The sequence below is a fragment of the Labeo rohita genome, chromosome 20 (assembly GCF_022985175.1).
Source record: "Labeo rohita strain BAU-BD-2019 chromosome 20, IGBB_LRoh.1.0, whole genome shotgun sequence".
Lineage (NCBI taxonomy): Eukaryota > Metazoa > Chordata > Actinopteri > Cypriniformes > Cyprinidae > Labeo > Labeo rohita.
Genome location: NC_066888.1, coordinates 12,372,731 through 12,391,535, shown reverse-complemented (window position 1 = coordinate 12,391,535; position 18,805 = coordinate 12,372,731). Strand labels below are relative to the sequence as shown.

The 18,805-nt window shown below is 34.1% G+C and overlaps 1 protein-coding gene across 4 annotated transcripts in view; it reads left to right on the top strand.

Moving 5' to 3' along the window:
- Positions 1-18,805, top strand: part of snx17 (sorting nexin 17) — a 44,966-nt gene that overhangs the window by 2,205 nt on the left and 23,956 nt on the right. For all 4 annotated transcript variants that reach the window (XM_051138110.1, XM_051138109.1, XM_051138108.1 and 1 more), the window contains exons 2-6: positions 4,192-4,266; positions 7,102-7,219; positions 9,654-9,718; positions 11,867-11,977; positions 17,177-17,267. In XM_051138110.1, coding sequence (XP_050994067.1) covers positions 4,192-4,266; positions 7,102-7,219; positions 9,654-9,718; positions 11,867-11,977; positions 17,177-17,267 — 460 coding nt within the window. The remainder of the gene's footprint in view (positions 1-4,191; positions 4,267-7,101; positions 7,220-9,653; positions 9,719-11,866; positions 11,978-17,176; positions 17,268-18,805) is intronic.

Genomic DNA, 18,805 nt, shown 5'->3' with positions numbered 1-18,805 from the left:
TTCAATGATTCGTTCGTTACACCGGCAGGATAAGGCTAAATAATTTAGTAAACAAATTTAAATGAATCTTTGTTGTGAACGGATTCAAAAAACTAAAACCTAACTACTCAATATAAACAATTTAGGATTATATAGAATATATAATATTATAGTACACACAATTTTTGAAGGTGGAATCAGGAAGCTTTGCTAATGGATGTTCAGAAACACTCCAGCCAGCATCTTCTAAAGTTGTTGTATGAATTGGATTCACAATGTCTCAGTTCTTCTGGCATCTCTCCCTCAGCCATATGCAGTGCAAGATTGCTATTTCTTTCAGCATAACAGTTATCCAGCGTAACTGGAAACATAGCTGGCTCACTATGAAGACATGACACTTCATTTGTCTGTGAAACAGCGAGCCTAGTAATAAAAGAATGCTTCAGTTTCGGCTCCTGCAGGAGGTTTCATCTGTGCTGCACTGAACTCTGGATTCATTACAAAGCATATTTTGCCTGAATCCTCTCTCGTAGGTGTCTGCAGATGTAGTGCAGATGTGCGGCCTGTGGTGTTGACACTCCTTAGCCACCAAATGATTTAAATAAGGCCTGAGATTATTTATGAGCTCCACTGTGCACATGGATGCTCTCAGCACTCTTAAAACACCTCCAGAGGTTTCAAAGGTTTTCATGCCCCGACATAGATATTGTGAATCATTCCTAACAGACTGACTGCAAACATGGCTTGTGTCCATCTGTGATTGTGATTCAGAAAAAATTTCTCCATCACAGATCGTCAATGACGTTCTCAATAGATAAGTCTTTCAAGGCCACAGATATAAATTGGTCAGATGTTTGAATCACACTCGGTTTTTACTGCTTTTATATTTTTGTTTCACTTTGGTGGTTTTGCAATATTTAAACAGGTTTTGCATAAACAGGTTCACCCGGTTACTGGTCAAGAGGGGGATTGGTGAGATTTTTTTGTTTTGTTTTTGAATGCATCTTCTGCTTAGCAAGCCAGCATTCGCTTGATTAAAAATACAGTAAAATTGTGAAATATTGTTTTAACTGTTTTCTTATTATTATTATTAATGTTGAAATCAGTTGTGCTGCTTTATATTTTGGTGGGAACCAGGATACACTAACATTAAAAAAAATGCATTAAACTGATAAAAAAAATGACAGTAAAGATATTGTGGCAAAAGATTTCTATTTCAAACAAATGTTGTTCTTTTGAAAATTATATTCATTAAATAATCCTGAAAAATAACAAAGTATCACAATTTCGATAAAAATGTGAAGCAGAACAACTGAGACTGGAGTAATAATGTTCAAAATTTAGCTTTGCATCACAGAAATAAATATTTTACAATATATTCAAATTGAGAACAGTCATTTTAAATTAAAATAATATTTCACAAATTGTACTGTATTTTTGATTAAATAAATGCACCCTTGGTGAATAGAAAAGACATTAAAAATATTTCAAAATGACCAGTAGTGTATAAATTATTATTATTTTTTAATTTAATGCCAAGGCAGCATTTAAATTTTTTTGTTTAGTTTAAATTATACATATTTATATTTTAGTACTATATGATCCTGATTTTCCTGAATTTTCTAAAGCCAGCTAAAACTGATTTTAAATCTTGCTTTTAGGCAGTTTTCTTCGGACATCTTCATATTATTCTATGTTTGTCTTACTCTATATTCGACGGAGTTGCATGCTGTTCGTGTCAGCAAATATGCATACCCTGCAGAAGAGCCACAAAAATGAGGGGGCTGCGATTTAAATGGCATACTTCCTGTTCAAACACAAGAGCTAAAAAAGTACTGTATTTCCTGAAGACTTGCATACTCATTCTTCCTTTTTTCTATTTGACGACAAGTAAAGGCATGGCCGTTTGATCCTACCTCTATTGGTAGACTTGTTCTAGCTTTGATATCTTTGATGACTCACATGTATTAGCTGTGTAGCGGCGGTTGCGTGCCGTGCTATCAATAATTGGTTCATTGCGTACTATACATATTTGCAGAAGTCTTTTTAACAGCATTGAAGGCGTGTAACGGCATTGAAAGCGTGAGGTCAGTCAAGACCATTCACATTACACAATAACCTCCTAAAACAAAGTCTAACAAAGTAAAATTTTTTGGGTCAGAACTGCTCTATTTTATGTGACTTACTCAATTTGATTGTGGATTTTAAAGGCCACACGATCTACAAGAATGCCTTAAATGTTTTTCCTGTATTCACTCAGTGTTTTTGAAACGGCACCCTTCATAGTTGGTTTTTCCACTCTGAAATCAAAGTCCCTGCACATTTCAAATTGTGTCTAGTTAACACATTGCATGTTTTGTGTAATTCAAGTAAGAGTCCATTATCTCACTTACTTTTCAACACCTAAAGATGTGCTAAATGATGAGTAGTCAAAACAACAACAAATCAGGAAGTCAGACAATGTGCAAAAATGTGTTCCTCAACAGCAAAACAGCTAGCTTAAGTCAGTGCATATCGAAATATGATTATTTTGCCTTCATGGTTGTATTTGTTGGCATGGATGCAATATCAGCAACAGCTGGAAAGCTTTTGGGGAGACGAGGAAAATGGTGAACTGAGTGGCCTTGGTTTCCAGGCTTAGTAAGGGATAAACCACTTTAGAAACTTTAGAAACTTTTTTTTTGTGGTATGGCTAAAATAATAACAAGACACAACTATTTAAAAGCTGTTTTCATATAAAGGTTTCTCAATTACCAAGCCACTTTACACAATTGATTTTAGTGTCAAAATGTGTTTCAGTTTAAATTCACCAGCCTGTCTCCATGTAATCATTTAATATTTGTGGTGAAAAAAGTAATGATTTCCATCTTTCTTTCTTTTTAAAAAATGCAAATGGTTTTGTTTCTATTAGTAAAAACAGATTCTGGTTAACAGTGTTGGGAAGGTTACTTTGGAAGTGTAGCTGATAGAGTAACCTGTGATCTGTAACCTATTTAAAATGTAAAAAGTAGAAACTATTTCAATTACTTTATAAAAGTAATGTAACTGATTACATTTGATTACTTTTTTATTACTTTTAGATTTACATTTATCAAAGTGACTTACAAAAGAGGAGAATCCTTCATTTGTTTAATTAAGATGGTAATAATTTAATTTTAAAGCACAGCTGCCACAAAAACTTTTGAGGTTAAGATCATTTTAAGGTTAAATACAGATTTAAAGTCATAACAAGAATTAGTAAATGTTAATACAAGAAGTAATCAGATGTAACCCCCCTTTGTAATTGTTACATTTTTATAAGTAACTGTAATTTAATTATACTTTTTTATTTTTTTTTGTTACATTTATTTTGTAAGTAAGTTACGTAACACTGTTACATGTAACTTGTTACTCCCCAACACTGCTAGTTAATGACTGGACTTTCAAATTACTTATGAATATATGTTGTTTATTTGATATTTTTGTGTATACTACCATTCAAGTGACAGTAAAGACATTCTGAATTTCACAAAATGTTTCCAAAAAAAGAGCAAAATTTCAAGTAATAGTAAATAATAGTAACTATTTCAAATAATAGCAAATAATAAAATATTTGCTGTTCCTTTTGAACTCTCTGTTAATCAGAGAAACTTGGGGGTACCACTGTTTCCACAAAAATATTAAGCAACACAATTATTTTCAATGTTGATGATAATTTGTATGAGAAATTAGCATATAAAATTCAGCTTTGCCATCACAGGAATAATAAAATGCATTTAAAAAAAAATTTCAAGTAGAAAATGTCCTAATATTGCCATTTTTACTGTATTTTTAATTCAATAAGTGCAGCATTGGTGAACATAAGAGACTCAAAAAACATTTTAAAAAATCGGTAACACTACATTAAGGTGTCATTTGTTAACATTAGTTAATGTATTAACCAACATGAATGAACAATGAACTATACATATACACGTTTATTGTTTGTTCATGTTCACAGTGCCTTAACTAATGTTAACAAACAACTTGTGATTTTAATAATGCATTAGTAAATGCTAAAATTAACATGAACTAACATTAATAAATGGTGTCGAAGTATTGTTCATTCTTAGTTCATGTTAACTAATGAACCTTACTGTAAAGTGTTACCATAAAATTATATTGGCTCCAAAGTATTGAGTGTTTATTTTTCTAATGCATATAAACACTAACTAACTGTTTGTCCTTCTTCAGGCTTACAATATCCATGTGAATGGTGTCTTGCATTGTCGAGTACGTTACAGCCAACTCCTGGGCCTCCATGAACAGGTAAACATACATTTTTTATCACAACCTTCATTTCAGAAATTAGTATTGCACTCATAGTTTTAAAATGTGGCAGGGATTGCCATGGAATACTGGCACACGAAAAGCTGTTTGTTACAAATCAGTATTTAAACATTAGTTACGAATCACTGGCTATAAAATCAGCCACTTAATAGGCAGTTAGTGCTGTGGATGCTGAGATTGTCAAATGGGTTCTGAAAGCGATACCCTTCGCTGACATTGAGGAAGTGAAACTTAATTGAAGTAAAATTACAGTAGATGTTAAGGTATATTGGTTTTGATTGAGATATATTCCTGTGTTATTTTTGATTACATTTTTTTTGTCTTTTAGTATGAATGTGTTAGCTTTAAGGTTGTCTATAAGCTAGTGTGCTGACAAAATCCCAATTTTGAAGATATAAGCATTCAAACTTGCAGTATCTCACTTCTGCCAATATGAATCAATGATTTTGATGACATCACCTCCACTTCAGCTTCTAATCAAACTTTCTGTCCAATCAAATGCTCTCTAGAATTTGAAGCGCCCCGCCCCCTACACTATAAATAGACACTGAAGCTGTGGCTGAAATCAGTCACTTGTTCACAGAATTAGTATTTTCTGTATGGTGAATGGCACACAGTGCACTATATAGGAAAAATAGAAAGATTCAGACAGTGTGCTTTCCATTGGGGTGAAAGAAGTCTAGTTTCATGCTGTGTCAAACAAACCCCCATAGTGCGCACAGCCTGCCTCTGATCCAGAGATACGATGGCACGGAACAGGTAATATGTGCGATTTGGCGCAGACCACAAAGAATGCTATAATTTATAGCGATATGGATCCGATTGTGGCTATCATATGCTGTCAGATGTGGCCTTTTTTAGTTCAACAACTTGGGCACAAGCTGTGAAGTAAACAAAATGCTATTGACCATTTAAAAAAGGGGGTGAGACTGCTTGGTATGTTCTGCCTTGTCTTCCTGTTTTGGTTGAAATTACCTCAACACATAGAATAACACTGCGTGTTTCAAAGCACTTTGGTCGACCTTTTAATGTTTTTAATTAAAGTCCCCTTAAGCACCTGGATGGAGAGGCACTTTCTTAGAGGAGTGAATTTCACTTCCAGAACAAACATTTACAGATAATGTATCTACCCATTGTCATCCAAGATGTTCATGCCTTTCTTTCTTCAGTCGTAAAGAAATTGTTTTTTTGAGGAAAACATTTCAGGATTTTTCTCCATACAGTGGACTTCTATGGTGCCCACGAGTTGAACTTCCAAAATGTAGTTTAAATGCAGCTTCAAAGAGCTCTAAATGATCCCAGCTGAGGAAGAATGGTCTTATCTAGCGAAACAATCTGTTCTTTCTAAAAAAAATTTACAATTTCTATACTTTTTAACTTCAAATGCTCATCTTCTCTGCGATATGCATGTGTACTCTGTGTCATCGGGGTCAATACAGTTAGGGTATGTTGAAAAACTCCCATCTTATTCTCTCCTCCAAATTCAAAATAGTCCTACTTCTGCAGCGATGTAGGACGATTTTAAAGTTGGAGGAGAAAATGAGATGGCAGTTTTTCAACATACCCTAACTGTATTGACCTGGATTACATAGAGTACATGTGTGCATGGCAAAGCTAGAAAAATGAGCATTTGAAGTGAAAAAAGTATATCAGTTTAATTTGTTTTTTTTTTTTAGAAAATGACTGATAGTTTTGCTAGGTAAGACCCTTATTACTCGGCTGGGATCATTTAGAGCCCTTTGAAGCTGCATTTGAACGTTCAAACTCGTGGGCACCATTGAAGTCTGCTATATGGAGACATTTCCTGAAATGTTTTCCTCAAAAAAACAATTTCTTTACGACTGAAGAAAAGAAAGGCATGAACATCCCCGATGACAATGGCATGAGTACATTCTCTGTAAATTTTTGTTCTGGAACTACTTAAGATATTTTAATTACAGGTATTAACATAGGACGTTGGTTATATTTTATACTGTTTTGGACATGATTGGGCTCTCTATAGTTTTTAGCCACTGCAGTTAGCCCAAAAAAAGTCTGTAATTTGCTTCAGAATATTTTCTGAAAAATATTTTTAGACAAAGGATTAAAAAAAAAATCACAAAGTGCGCCTATGAAATACAGCTTTACTTCTCATCTGAATATTTAAGAGGTGAAACTGTGATCATATTCACCGGTGCTGAATGATGGGAAGTATTTGAGTGGTCACCCACTGAAAGTGACACGTTGTTTTACAAAAAGGATCTGCCTGTTGTCTAACACCTACCAATTTTACAGACACCAAGTTTCCTCATGAATGAGAGAGAACTTCAGTGATCTCACCGTTAAAAAGATGTTGTGTTGTTTCACAGCCACTGTTGCTAGGTAACAGGGCGTTGAGGGCCTATTCAGATCATACGTGGTCATATGATGCAATCCGTAGAGGCTGTCATGGTGTGAGGCTTGCAGTTAACCCTTAAAACGGGCCTTTAAATAATCTGAATTTTGTAAACTCTCTAGTTTTAAGTTTAGTTTTAGTTTTGGTTAACAGTATCAGCACTGCTGTATATATTTCCATATCATTTCCTTATTGTGCTGTTGGAATAACATCCCAGTAACACAGATGGAGCAACAGCAGGCATAATTTTAATAGATGCTGTGAAGTGTAAACAGATTTATTAGCTTGGTGCCTGAGAGACCCGCAGTCAGCGTGTACGACAGTGGCCAAGGGCAGGCAGTGGTCAGTTTAATTTTGTCCTCTCAGAATAACCAAACACTGTGTTTTCTGAATTTGACCTCATCAATTTAAAATGAACTTCTCGCCCTGTGTCCTTTCAGATAAAAAAAGAATATGGAAATAATGTGGTGCCGGCTTTTCCACCAAAGAAGATCTTCACACTCACACCGGCTGAAGTCGATCAGAGGAGAGAACAGCTAGAGAAGTACATGCAAGCTGGTGAGAAGCATCTGCTTTTACTTGAAAAGTTCACAAATTGTTTCGTTCAAAACCCGTAAGACCTTCGTTCATCTTCGGAATACAAATTAAGATATTTTTGATGAAATTCGAGAGCTTTCTGACCCTGCATAGACAGCAACACAACTACCACATACAAGGCCCAGAAAGGTAGTAAGGACATTGTTAAATCTTAATTTCTCCATATAATGGACTGATATGGTGCCCCGATTTTGAACTTCCAAAATGCAGTTCAAATGTGGCTTCAAACGATCCCAAATGCGGTTATAAACGATCCCAGCCGAGGATCTTACTAGCGTAAAGATCAATTATTTTCATAAAAATAATACAATTTATATACTTTTAAATATCAAACGCTCGTCTTGTCTTACTCTGCCTGGACTGTTTTTTCTGGTTCGTGACAGTTAGGGTATGTCAAAAAACTCCTATTGTATTTTCTCCCTCAAAAATCATTTCAAAATCATCCTACATCGCTGCAGAAGTACCGACCCAGTCTTTGCAAAGTGGACATGCAGAGAAGATCAGACACCCTTAACAAAAAAGGTAAAATGGTGATATAGGACGATTTTGAAGTTGAGGGAGAACATGAGATGGGAGTTTTTCGACATACCCTAACTGTCATGAACCGGAGAAAAACAGTCCAGGCAGAGTAAGACAAGATGAGCATTTGACATTAAAAAGTATATAAATTGTATTATTTTTATGAAAATAACTGATTGTTTCGCTAGATAAGACCCTTCTTCCTCAGCTGGGATCGTTTACTACCACATTTGGGATCGTTTGAAGCCGCATTTAAACTGCATTTTGGAAGTCCAAAATCGGGGCACTGCATCAGTCCATTGTATGGAGAAAAATGCTGAAATGTTTTCCTAAAAAACATAATTTTTTTGAAGAAAGAAAGACATGAACATCTTGGATGACAAGGGGGTGAGTACATTAAATGTGAATCTTTGTTTTGGAAGTGGACTTCTTCTTTAATATTCTACATTTTCATTCACACTGTGTAAAAGCGGGCCACCTGTGTTGTACAGCGTTAAGGATTTTGCCATGCGTGTAGTTTAACAGGTTGTGGGTGAGGTTTTCTCCACACAAAAGGAAATCAGCAGTGCTGGCAGCACCAAGAGCCGTTTGCTCTAATCCATTCCAGCACTGGCACTTTCCATCGAACAAGCTAAGCCTTGTTGAGCTTATTTGCTCACAGTCTGGAGCTGCACTTGGCTGGGGCTCCCCTCAGTTACATCATTGAGAAACATGGTTATGGAAAATTAACCGACACAAACACACAAGCTGTTCAGAGCGAATATTTCGTTAGTTTGTGCAAATGTTTTGTGGTTGTTTACTTACGTGCTATATTGGAAGTAAAAATAAACATTATGGTTTATGTTGGTCTGTTTGCCGCCAGCATTTTTTTTTTTTTTTCCCGTAAAACTAAGGTTATTATTAGGCAGGCAGGCATGGTGGTGTTTTTAAAGAAAAGGCTGCATTGTATACCAGATTAGTTTGTGTTTACATGATTTTGACAAATTATTTTTAAAACATTGAGGTTTACCTTATGGTTCAGTTGAGACGTAATAAGTTGCATTAAGATACACAAAAACAGTTTGACAATCAATCTACAAACTTTCCCAGAGAAAATTTTGAATCTTTTAAAGGACTGTCACGCACTTACCACATTTTAATACTTTGATGAAAACAATAGCCTAGCATTGATGTGTTTGATTTGTTTAAGCAAATTGTTGGGAGGTTTGTTTGGATGAAATTCATTTGAGTCCTCACTCATAATGTTGAAGCTCTTGCACCGTATTTAATGGGAACTTTTTGATAGATGGGCAAGATTCTTTAATCTTTTTGAAAAAAAAAAAAAATTATTATATTATAAAATTATAAAGTATTATATGCACATCAGGGCTATGTTTATTTGATCACAAATATAGTAAAACTGTAAACTGTTAAAAATGGCTGTTTTCTGTTTTAATATATTTTAAAATGTAATTTTAAATGTATTATGTAAGGCTGAATTTTCAGCATCGTCACTCCAGTCTTTAGTGTCACATGATCCTTCAGAAATCATTCTAATATGCTGATTTGCAGCTCATGAAACATTTCTTATTGTCATTGTTGAAAACAGTTGTGCTACTTAATATTTTTGTGGATACCGTAGTGTAAATGTACATATTGTATATTTTTGTGTTTCCACAGATAGCATGCTAATGTGATACAAGAGTAAAGTTGTAAATACACCTGCCCCTTTAAGAAGCTTCAGTTTATTTAAATAGATTTCATTTATTGTTCGCATTCATTGTAGCTGACTACGTTTATCAAAAAGGAGCTATTGGTTATTTTTCAATAGGTTGGCAAGTTACAAGTTTTATTACCTTAAATATTAATACCTTACCTTTTGATTTTCTCCCTGCAGTACGCCAGGACCCCATTCTGGGATCCAGTGAAATGTTCAACAGCTTTTTGAGAAAAGCTCAACAGGTATGATTTCTATTTTCTTTTTAGTTGAATAATTTATAATGAAGTTCACTAATTAATTATCGTAATTGCAAAACTAGTGTATTAATTGCTGATATTTGAACTGTTGTGAACATACTTTACCAGTCAAAAGTTTTTGAACAGTAAGATTTTTAATGTTTTTTTTTTTTTTTTTTTTTAATTCTCTTCTGCTCACCAAGCCTGCATTTATTTGATCCAAAATACAGTAATATTGTGAAATATTTTTACTATTTAAAATAAATGCTTTCTATATGAATGTTTTAAAATGTATTGTATTCCTGTGATCAAAGCTACATTTTCAGCATCATTACTCCAGTCTTCAGTGTCACATGATCCTTCAGAAATCATTCTAATATGCTGATTTGCTGTTCAAGAAACATTTTTTTATTATTATTATTATTATTATTAATATTTAAAACAGCTGAGTACATTTTTTTTCCTGATTCTTTAAATAGAAAGATCCAAAGATCAGCATTTATTTGAAGTCAAAAGCATTACTTCTTTGTAACATTATACACTATACCATTCAAAAGCTTTGAGTCAGTATAATTGGGGGGAAGAAATGATAGAAATGAGTACTTTTTATTTGGCAAGGATGCTTTAAATGATCAAAAGTGATGATAAAGACATTTATAATGTTACAAAAGATTTCTATTTCAGATAAATGCTGTTCTGCTGAACTTTCTATTCATCAAAGAAACCTAAATTCTACTCAGCTGTTTAACATAATAATAAAAAAAAAATAATAAAAAGGGTCGTGTGACTGGAGTAATGATGCTAAAAAATCAGTTTTGAAATCACAGGAATAAATTACATTTCAAAATATATTCAAATAGAAAGCAGTTATGTTAAATAGTAAAAATATTTCAACATTTTCCAATTTTTGCTGTACTTTGGATTAAATAAATGCAGGCTTGGTGAGCAGAAGAGACTTCTAAAAAAAAAAAAAAAAAAAAACATTAAAAATCTTACTGTACGAAAACATTTAACTTGTAGTGTACATATGGGAACATCTTATAAGTTTTACAGATCCAGAACCTGTACTGAAAGAAATTAATATTGATAATTGTCATGACACTGCATGCTAATTATCCACTTTTCAAGCATTTTAGAATTAGAGTTTTCTTTTAAATGTTCAAAAATGTCCTTGCCATTGTTTTGGCCTCATTTGGCCGCCTTTAGCATTCAGTATTTGCATAATTTCTGTTATGCCTTCAAATTTATGGTATCTACATACAGAAGTGACACAGTTCTCTGTCATAAAACCTTCATAATTTGAATCTGCATTTATTCACCAACACCATAACTGCTAAAAATTCAAAAACTTTTCCTAGCCTCCCAGTAAAAGGGTTAAACATTGGTGGGTCTGGCTTATCTCATTTCCTCATTAAGATCCTCATGCCCTCATGTGCGTTGAGTGAAAAACCGGTTACTGTTCTCTTCCTTACATTCTAGTACCATCCTGTACTACATTTGTTGCCTGAATCCCATAGATTGCGTTCATTCTTCAGGAATTTCATTCCCCACCCTCACATAGATATTGGCAATTTTGCAGTTGGATCCTGTCCGTCCCCCCGGCTGTCCATCAGAGAGCAGTCTGCAGGAACAGAATAGGAGATTAGACTTGGCCTTGCCTTTTCATTTTCCAATCTCTATAAAGATCAGCTGCTGCTCTGAGACCCTCTGCCTCAGTGGGAAATGAAACATGCAGGGAAGTGGGGGATGAATGTGCAAAAAGGGAAAGATAGGCCCGTGAAAGAGCAATGACGCTACTTTTTCACCAAAGTGGTGTTTTGACTCTTCTTCTGGCACTTATTACCAAATCACTTCTCTCCTCTTAGCTGGCAATAAGCCTTTATCTATACAGTAAATCGCATAGCTCAAAGCATTACATTTATTTTGAAGTGAAAGCGTCCTCCGACGTGAAAGCTGGAACACACAGGAAATGAAATTGCCCTGAGTGTGTGAAAGGGTGTGATTTAATGTCACTGGTACTGCATGTTCATCAGAATGCTCTGAGATCAGCTGAATCAGACGGGAAACAACAGAAGTTGAATTAGAGTTCATCACAAGGATGTTTCCCCAAACCCTTGTGATAAGCTTCATTGTTTGTGTTCTGTCATGCTACAGGAGACCCAGCAGATTCCTACTGAGGAGGTCCAGCTAGAAATCTACCTGTCCAATGGCCAGAAGGTCAAAGTCAACATCCTCACATCTGACCAGACCGAAGATGTTCTGGAGGTGAGATTGGTGTTTCCAAAGCACACATCTGCTTCATATTTTCAAAGCCTATTGTCATTGCCAGGTTTATGCCTTTATGTTAGTTTTAATAGTAATGTCTATGGTTTTCTGACACCTTTATTGTAATAGTGAGCTGACATGAATCCTTTATTGCTATCTAAAAAAAAAAAACACGTTTATTCATGTATTATAACAATAAATTCATATGACCAAGGTCAGAAATACATAAAAAGGACATACACACTTTTTTTTTGATTTTACAAGTATAAAAAATTTGTATTTGTTAGTGCCTTTAAAGTTAATTACATCTGTTTATCACTAAGCAATAGGTATACTCTTATGATGCGAATTGACACAACATGAGTGTAATTTATAGCTATTATTGCACATTTTTTTCATAAAACATTTTATAAATGAGTCAAATTAAACATAAACATTAAATAATGTCAAAATACATAATGTAAAAATCATTTATTTATTTATTTATGTTTTTATAAATGTAAAGTTTGGCCAATTAATCATTATTCAATTAAAAAATGCATTTTTTCAAATAAGATGAGTAAAAAGCACAATAATGTGCCTCTGTCCAGTATAATTTTATATATATATATATATATATATATATATATATATGAAGAGTTTGGTTGCAAAACGCGATAAACGCCATTTTTTGACATTTGGATTTTATTATTGGAAATCACTGTTCAGATGTACCTTAATCTATGTGTGAAATGCTGCCATTAATACAATTTAAGAATGTACATTTTAGGCCTCCTATAAAATGTATTTTTTCACAAAACGCGATATCCGCCAGACCAGTTTCTTTACAAAGTGCGATATAACCAGGGTTCGAAATTAACACCCGCCAACCCGCCAAATGCGGGTTAAAAATCATTTTGGTGTGTATTGATAAAAACTTACCAGCCAGTTTGTCCGGTGATGCATGAGCCAATCATGCAAATCATGTCAGAGACGCTCTGGGTCGTTTGTCCCCTCCGTCCTACATTTCACATGAACACTACACTACGGGTGACGTTTTAGATACCTATTGGCAGCAGCGCGCAGATACTGTACGCTTCGGTTTGCTGGTCCAATCAACGACGACAAGAGCGCGAAAATGCAAACAAGAAATAGGAAATATCGGATGAGCAAAGAGGACTGAGCTGCACAGCGAAATAAGCTAAAATCAAAATGCTGCGGTGGTTAGGACAGACGTCAGGATCACGCGAGCGCAGCATCCCCTGGGAAGAGAGTCAATGCCGGTGAAGTGCTCCGAGTTTGCTCATTGATTTAAGGATAATATCAAAACAAAAAACATATATTTTTAAAAAGAGGATTCAACAGGCTAACTAAAAAAACGTTTACCATTTAACTGTTTATACTGTAGGCGAGCTGTCAGTCACGTAGGCTACGTTCATAGCAAAAAAAAAAAAAAAAAAAAAAAAAAAAAAAAAAAAAAAAAAAGTTATGTTATGTTGTGTATGTTCTGGCCAAAACTAACTCAGAATCTTATTATTATTAATAAATCTTTGTATATACTATATCATATATTTATGATGTATTGTTTTTTTAACCAATTTAAGATGTTTGACAATGTTAAGATAAATATGTTGCATTTCGGCATGATTTTTGACTTATTTATGAACTATTTATGGACATAAAATTAAATAAAAAATATCCTGGATTTGAAAAATATTGTGTCCCTGGCCTTCACTGAGCTCAAGTAATAGTTTCATGTACAAAAATTGTGAATGAACTTGACTGTTGATGTCTTAAATAATAATGTCAAATAACCAACATTTCTCAAAATGGATATATCTCGTTTTGCAACGAAACTCTTCATATATATACACTACAGTTCAAAACTCTTTGGGCTCATTAAAGTGTGTTTGTTTTTTTTGGTTTTTTTTAAGTAATTTTTATTAAGGTCCTCGACTAAATATTTTCTGGTCGACTAGTAGTCGTTCATTTTAAGCATTAGTCGACTAGTAGTCGCACGTTTATTAATAAACCATATAAATCATAATAATGAGCCTTTAATTGCCTAGATAGCCTAATAAACGCTCAAGCGCACGCAAAAACATATATAATTATGAATGTGTCAGGGTAAACAGCAAGAAGACTACATTAACTTTTGAATAATTAATGATAAACTAGCACTTTCTTTGTTTTCGGATTGGAGATGAAGTCGGCAACACTGACTCGTTATCTCCAGCGTAGTGATGCACCTGTGTGCATGTTTCATACAGATTACATAATCTAAGAATATTTGTTTTTCATTTGAATTTGTTCATTTGAAAGTAGACATTTCAATCTGTACAGATTTATTTTTCATGTCTGTAAGGCAATGGAGTTTTGAAGTTTCGCGCTCAAGTTCACAGAGACCGAGATGGCAGAAAGCGCATCCTGTTTGCTTTAATTATTTTACAAAAGCGCAATGTTTCATTGTTATTGTGAGCGCACACAAATAAACGTAGAGTCTTTACAGATTTGAAAGATGTATTGCTGTTATCTGTATGACCAAAAATGACGGAGTATTTTAAGAGTAAGTGACCGCACCGGTGCCTCCATTCATCATGCGGTTAGCGCGCTATTGTTCAGCTTCAGCGACACTTGAATAGCTCACATTTTTCTAGGTTAACATTAGATTGAGCTGCCATGTTAAATTGCTACTACATACATCTTTCAGATGAAAAGCCACATTTGAGGCAGATGAATGATAGGTCAGCGTATGGATGTCCTGCCCAATGTACAGTTACCACATAGATCAGCCGTTAAAGGAGAAGTCCACTTCCAAAACAAAGATTCACATATAATGTACTCACCCCCTTGTCATCTAAGATGTTCATGACTTTCTTTTTTCAGTCGTAAAGAAATTGTTTTTTGAGGAAAACATTTCTGCGTTTTTCTACATATAATGGACTGATAATGGTGCCCCGATTTTGAACTTCCAAAATGCAGTTTAAATGCTTCAAATGATCCCAAATGCAGTTGAAAAACGATCCCAGCCGAGAAAGAAGGGTCTTATCTAGCAAAACGATTGGTTATTTTCATTAAAAAAATACAATTTAAATACTTTTTAATCTCAAACGCTCGTCTTGCCTTTCTCTCCCTGAACTGTGTGTATTCTGACTCGAGACAGTTAGGGTATGTTGAAAAACTCCAATCGTATTTTCTCTCTCAACTTTAAAAATCATTTCAAAATTATCCTACATCGCTGCGGAAGTACCGACCCAGTCTTTGAGAAGTCAAAGAAGATCAAACACCCTTTACAAAAAAGGTAAACCAGCAAAGACCCTTCTTTCTCAGCTGGGATCGTTTACAACTACATTTGAAATCGTTTGAAGCTGCATTTAAACTGCATTTTGGAAATTCAAAATCGGGGCCCCATATCAGTCTTGGAGAAAAATCCTGAAATGTTTTCCTCAAAAAACAATTTCTTTATGACTGAAGAAAGAAAGACATAACCATCTTGGATGACAAGGGGGTGAGTAAATTATTTGTAAATTGTTGTTCTGGAAGTGGACTTCTCCTTTAATGATCTGTCTGTCACGGACTGCATGACTTTACCACTGTCATGCATTTTTTTTTTTTTTTCTGTGACTAAGTGACTAATAAAAAAATAGTGGTCGACCAAGCCTCTTCTAATGGTTTCACAAAAATATTAAGCAGTACAGCTTTTTGCAGCATTGATAATAACGTTTCTTAAAGGGATAGTTTATCTAAAAATGAAAATTCTATCATTAATTACTCACCCTCACGTCGAAACCTGCAAGTTCTTTGTTCGTCTTTGTAACACAAATTAAGATATTTATGAAAAAATCTAAGAGCTTTCTGACCCTGCATAGACCACAACGCAGCTGACACATTCAAGGCCCAGAAAGTTAGTAAAGACATTGTTAAAATAGTCCATGTGACATCAGTGGTTCAACTGTAATGTTATGAAGCTACAAGAATACTTTTTGTGAAACAAAGAAAACAAAAATAATAACTTCACAGAACAATTTGTAGTTGGTAGTTGCTTTGCTGTCTATGCAGGGTCAGAAAGCTCTCGGATTTCATAAAAAATATCTTAATTTGTGTTTTGAAGATGAACGAAGGTCTTACGGGTTTGGAACGACATGAGGGTGAGTAATTAACTTTGGGTAAACTATCTTTTTAAGCAGCAAATCAGCATATTAGAGTGATTTCTGAAAGATCATGTGACGTTGAAAACTACAATGATGGCTGATGAAAATTCAGCTTTGTCATCCGTACATCATACATTACATTTTGAAATGTATTCAAATAGAAAACAATTATTTCAAGTCATAATATTTCAGAAAATTACAGTTTTTACTGTATTTGTATTTCTTTACATTTCAAAGGCAACTCAGAACAGTAAGATTTAGAGACATTAAGAAAGTCTAAGATTTAGATTAATCATGATTAATCATTTTTTTTAAACTGATGACACTCTTAAAATAGACTTTCTTCCCTTTTTGAAGTAAATCAACACATACAAAATGTGTTAAACTTAGTCTGTGGTAAAAATAGAAAGCAGATCATGTGTTTTTTCACTGATTATTTACTTAGACCTGCTCTCCAGTCAGCAAGCACATATTTGAGCCTGGGTTTTGAGGGCTTTAAGGAGCTCATGGCTTATCCAAGCTTTCATTAAAATGCACCCTGCACCCATATGCAGCATGTGCTGCTTTCTGCTGTGCTATTGAAGCACACTGATGGCCCAAAGCGCCCTTTAGCACCTGATGAAATTGAGAACGTCAAGTGTTACACATAAAACAGGCATAAATGTAGTGAAGTGTAACCTGATCATGGGATCTGCTAGGATGTAATGTTTAACACCTAAACCACAACACTCCTGTTTAAGAAAGCATCCAAAGCACTTTTGAAAGTTTGGGCACAAAAAGAAAAGCTTGTATTTACAAAGAAGGACACAAAGTATATAATTAAAAACATACAATGAAATATGAAATGATAAGACTGTAAAATCATTATTGGACATTGTAAAAGCATGGCAGGCATATCAAGGACATTTACTTGTCTTAATTCACACAGAGATGTAATTTATCAAGGTTGTGTTTAATAATTTGTTCTTTGCCTATGAATACATACGCGTATTTTTTGTTGCATATCTCTTGTCGGGTAATAATGAGCATCCTGTACAGTAGATTAATGATGCGTTATTGTTTTTATCAGGCTGTGGCCTCAAAGCTTGACCTTCCTGATGAGCTGGTGGGATATTTCAGCCTGTTCCTGGTTCAGGAGAGGGGGGATGGGGGCTGCACGTGTGAGTATAACATTTGACATTATTAATTTTAAGATGGTTTTAACATTTGTTAGAAATCTGCTGGCATAAGATGTGGCCTGCTGGCATTAGCTGGAAAGTGGTTTGGCTGTTAGTAAATGGTATCTAAAAGTCAACATACTTCCTCTGGACTGAATATAAATGCAGTCCTGGCAGCTCAAAAGAGAAGTCTGTGTTCTGTTGAGATGGCCGCCCACTCTCCTGAAAAGTAAACTGAGGTCAAGTAGATGAAACTTCGGTCAAGCTGTTGTTGGCATGGCACACACAGCTCTGCTGTAGGCCTGTAATGCATGTTAGACAAATAACGTTATTAATATTGCTCATACTGGGTTAGGGAATGAACTAAAACCAAACCTCAAGTATTAATCTTTTGGTCTATAACTCATCCTGTACTTTTTTTTTTTTTTAATATGGATAATACCTCTAATCATCCAGCCAAACCCTTTTAACATAAAATATTTACTTGAAGTAAGATTTTTAAGTTGATATTTTCAATAATTTACATGCATGTTCATGGTTTTCCATTGTCATGGTCACATAAGGTTCATAAGTTAACATTAGTAATGAACAATACTTCTACATTATGTATTAATCTTAGTTTTAGCATTTACTAATGCATTACTAAAATCACAAGTTGTGTTTGTTAACATTAGTTAATGCGTGGTGAACTAACATGAACAAACAATGAACGACTGTATTTAGATTAACAAAGATGAATAAATAGTGCAATAAATGTATTGTTCATTAATGTTAGTTAATACATTAATGCTGACAAATGACACCTTATCATTTCTTTTTTTTTTTTACGGTTTCAGTTGTTGTTTTTAGCTTGTGTAATACTTTTATTAATTTATATATTTTGCCAATTTAATTAATTTATTAAATAAATGTATCAATATAATCAATTTATTTAATTTATCTATAAAATAAATATATATGATTTTATATTTATATATGTATGTATATTATTTATTTATTTTTTAATCGTTTTTTTTTTCAGTTAACTTTTTTTTTTACAGTTTAACTTTAGTTTTTAGCTTGTCTAATTCAATATTTTTATTAATTTTATATATTTATTTCAATTTTTATATATCAGGACATATTTTTGTATCAGGACATAATAAAAAATTATCTGGTCATTGGCAGGTCTTAAAATTTGGAAAATAAATTCTAAATCCTCAGATAAACATCATCACATGACATATCACACTGTGACTATCACACTCATTATTTATTTAAGAAAAATACAGCCAAGAGGGAAAGGCCAAAGTTAGGACACCCTATAAGTCAATTGCCTGTAGATCCACTTTTAGCAGCGATAACTTGAAGCATTCATTTTTTGTGTGACTTTATCAGTCTCTCACATCGTTCTGGAGGAATTTGGACCACTCTTCTTATCAACGTTGCTCCAGTTTGTTGAGGTTTGTTGAGATTTGTGGGCATTTGTTTATGCACAGCTCTCACCACAGCATTTGAGTCATGATGAGCTCTGGACTTGGACTGGGCTATTGCAACACTTT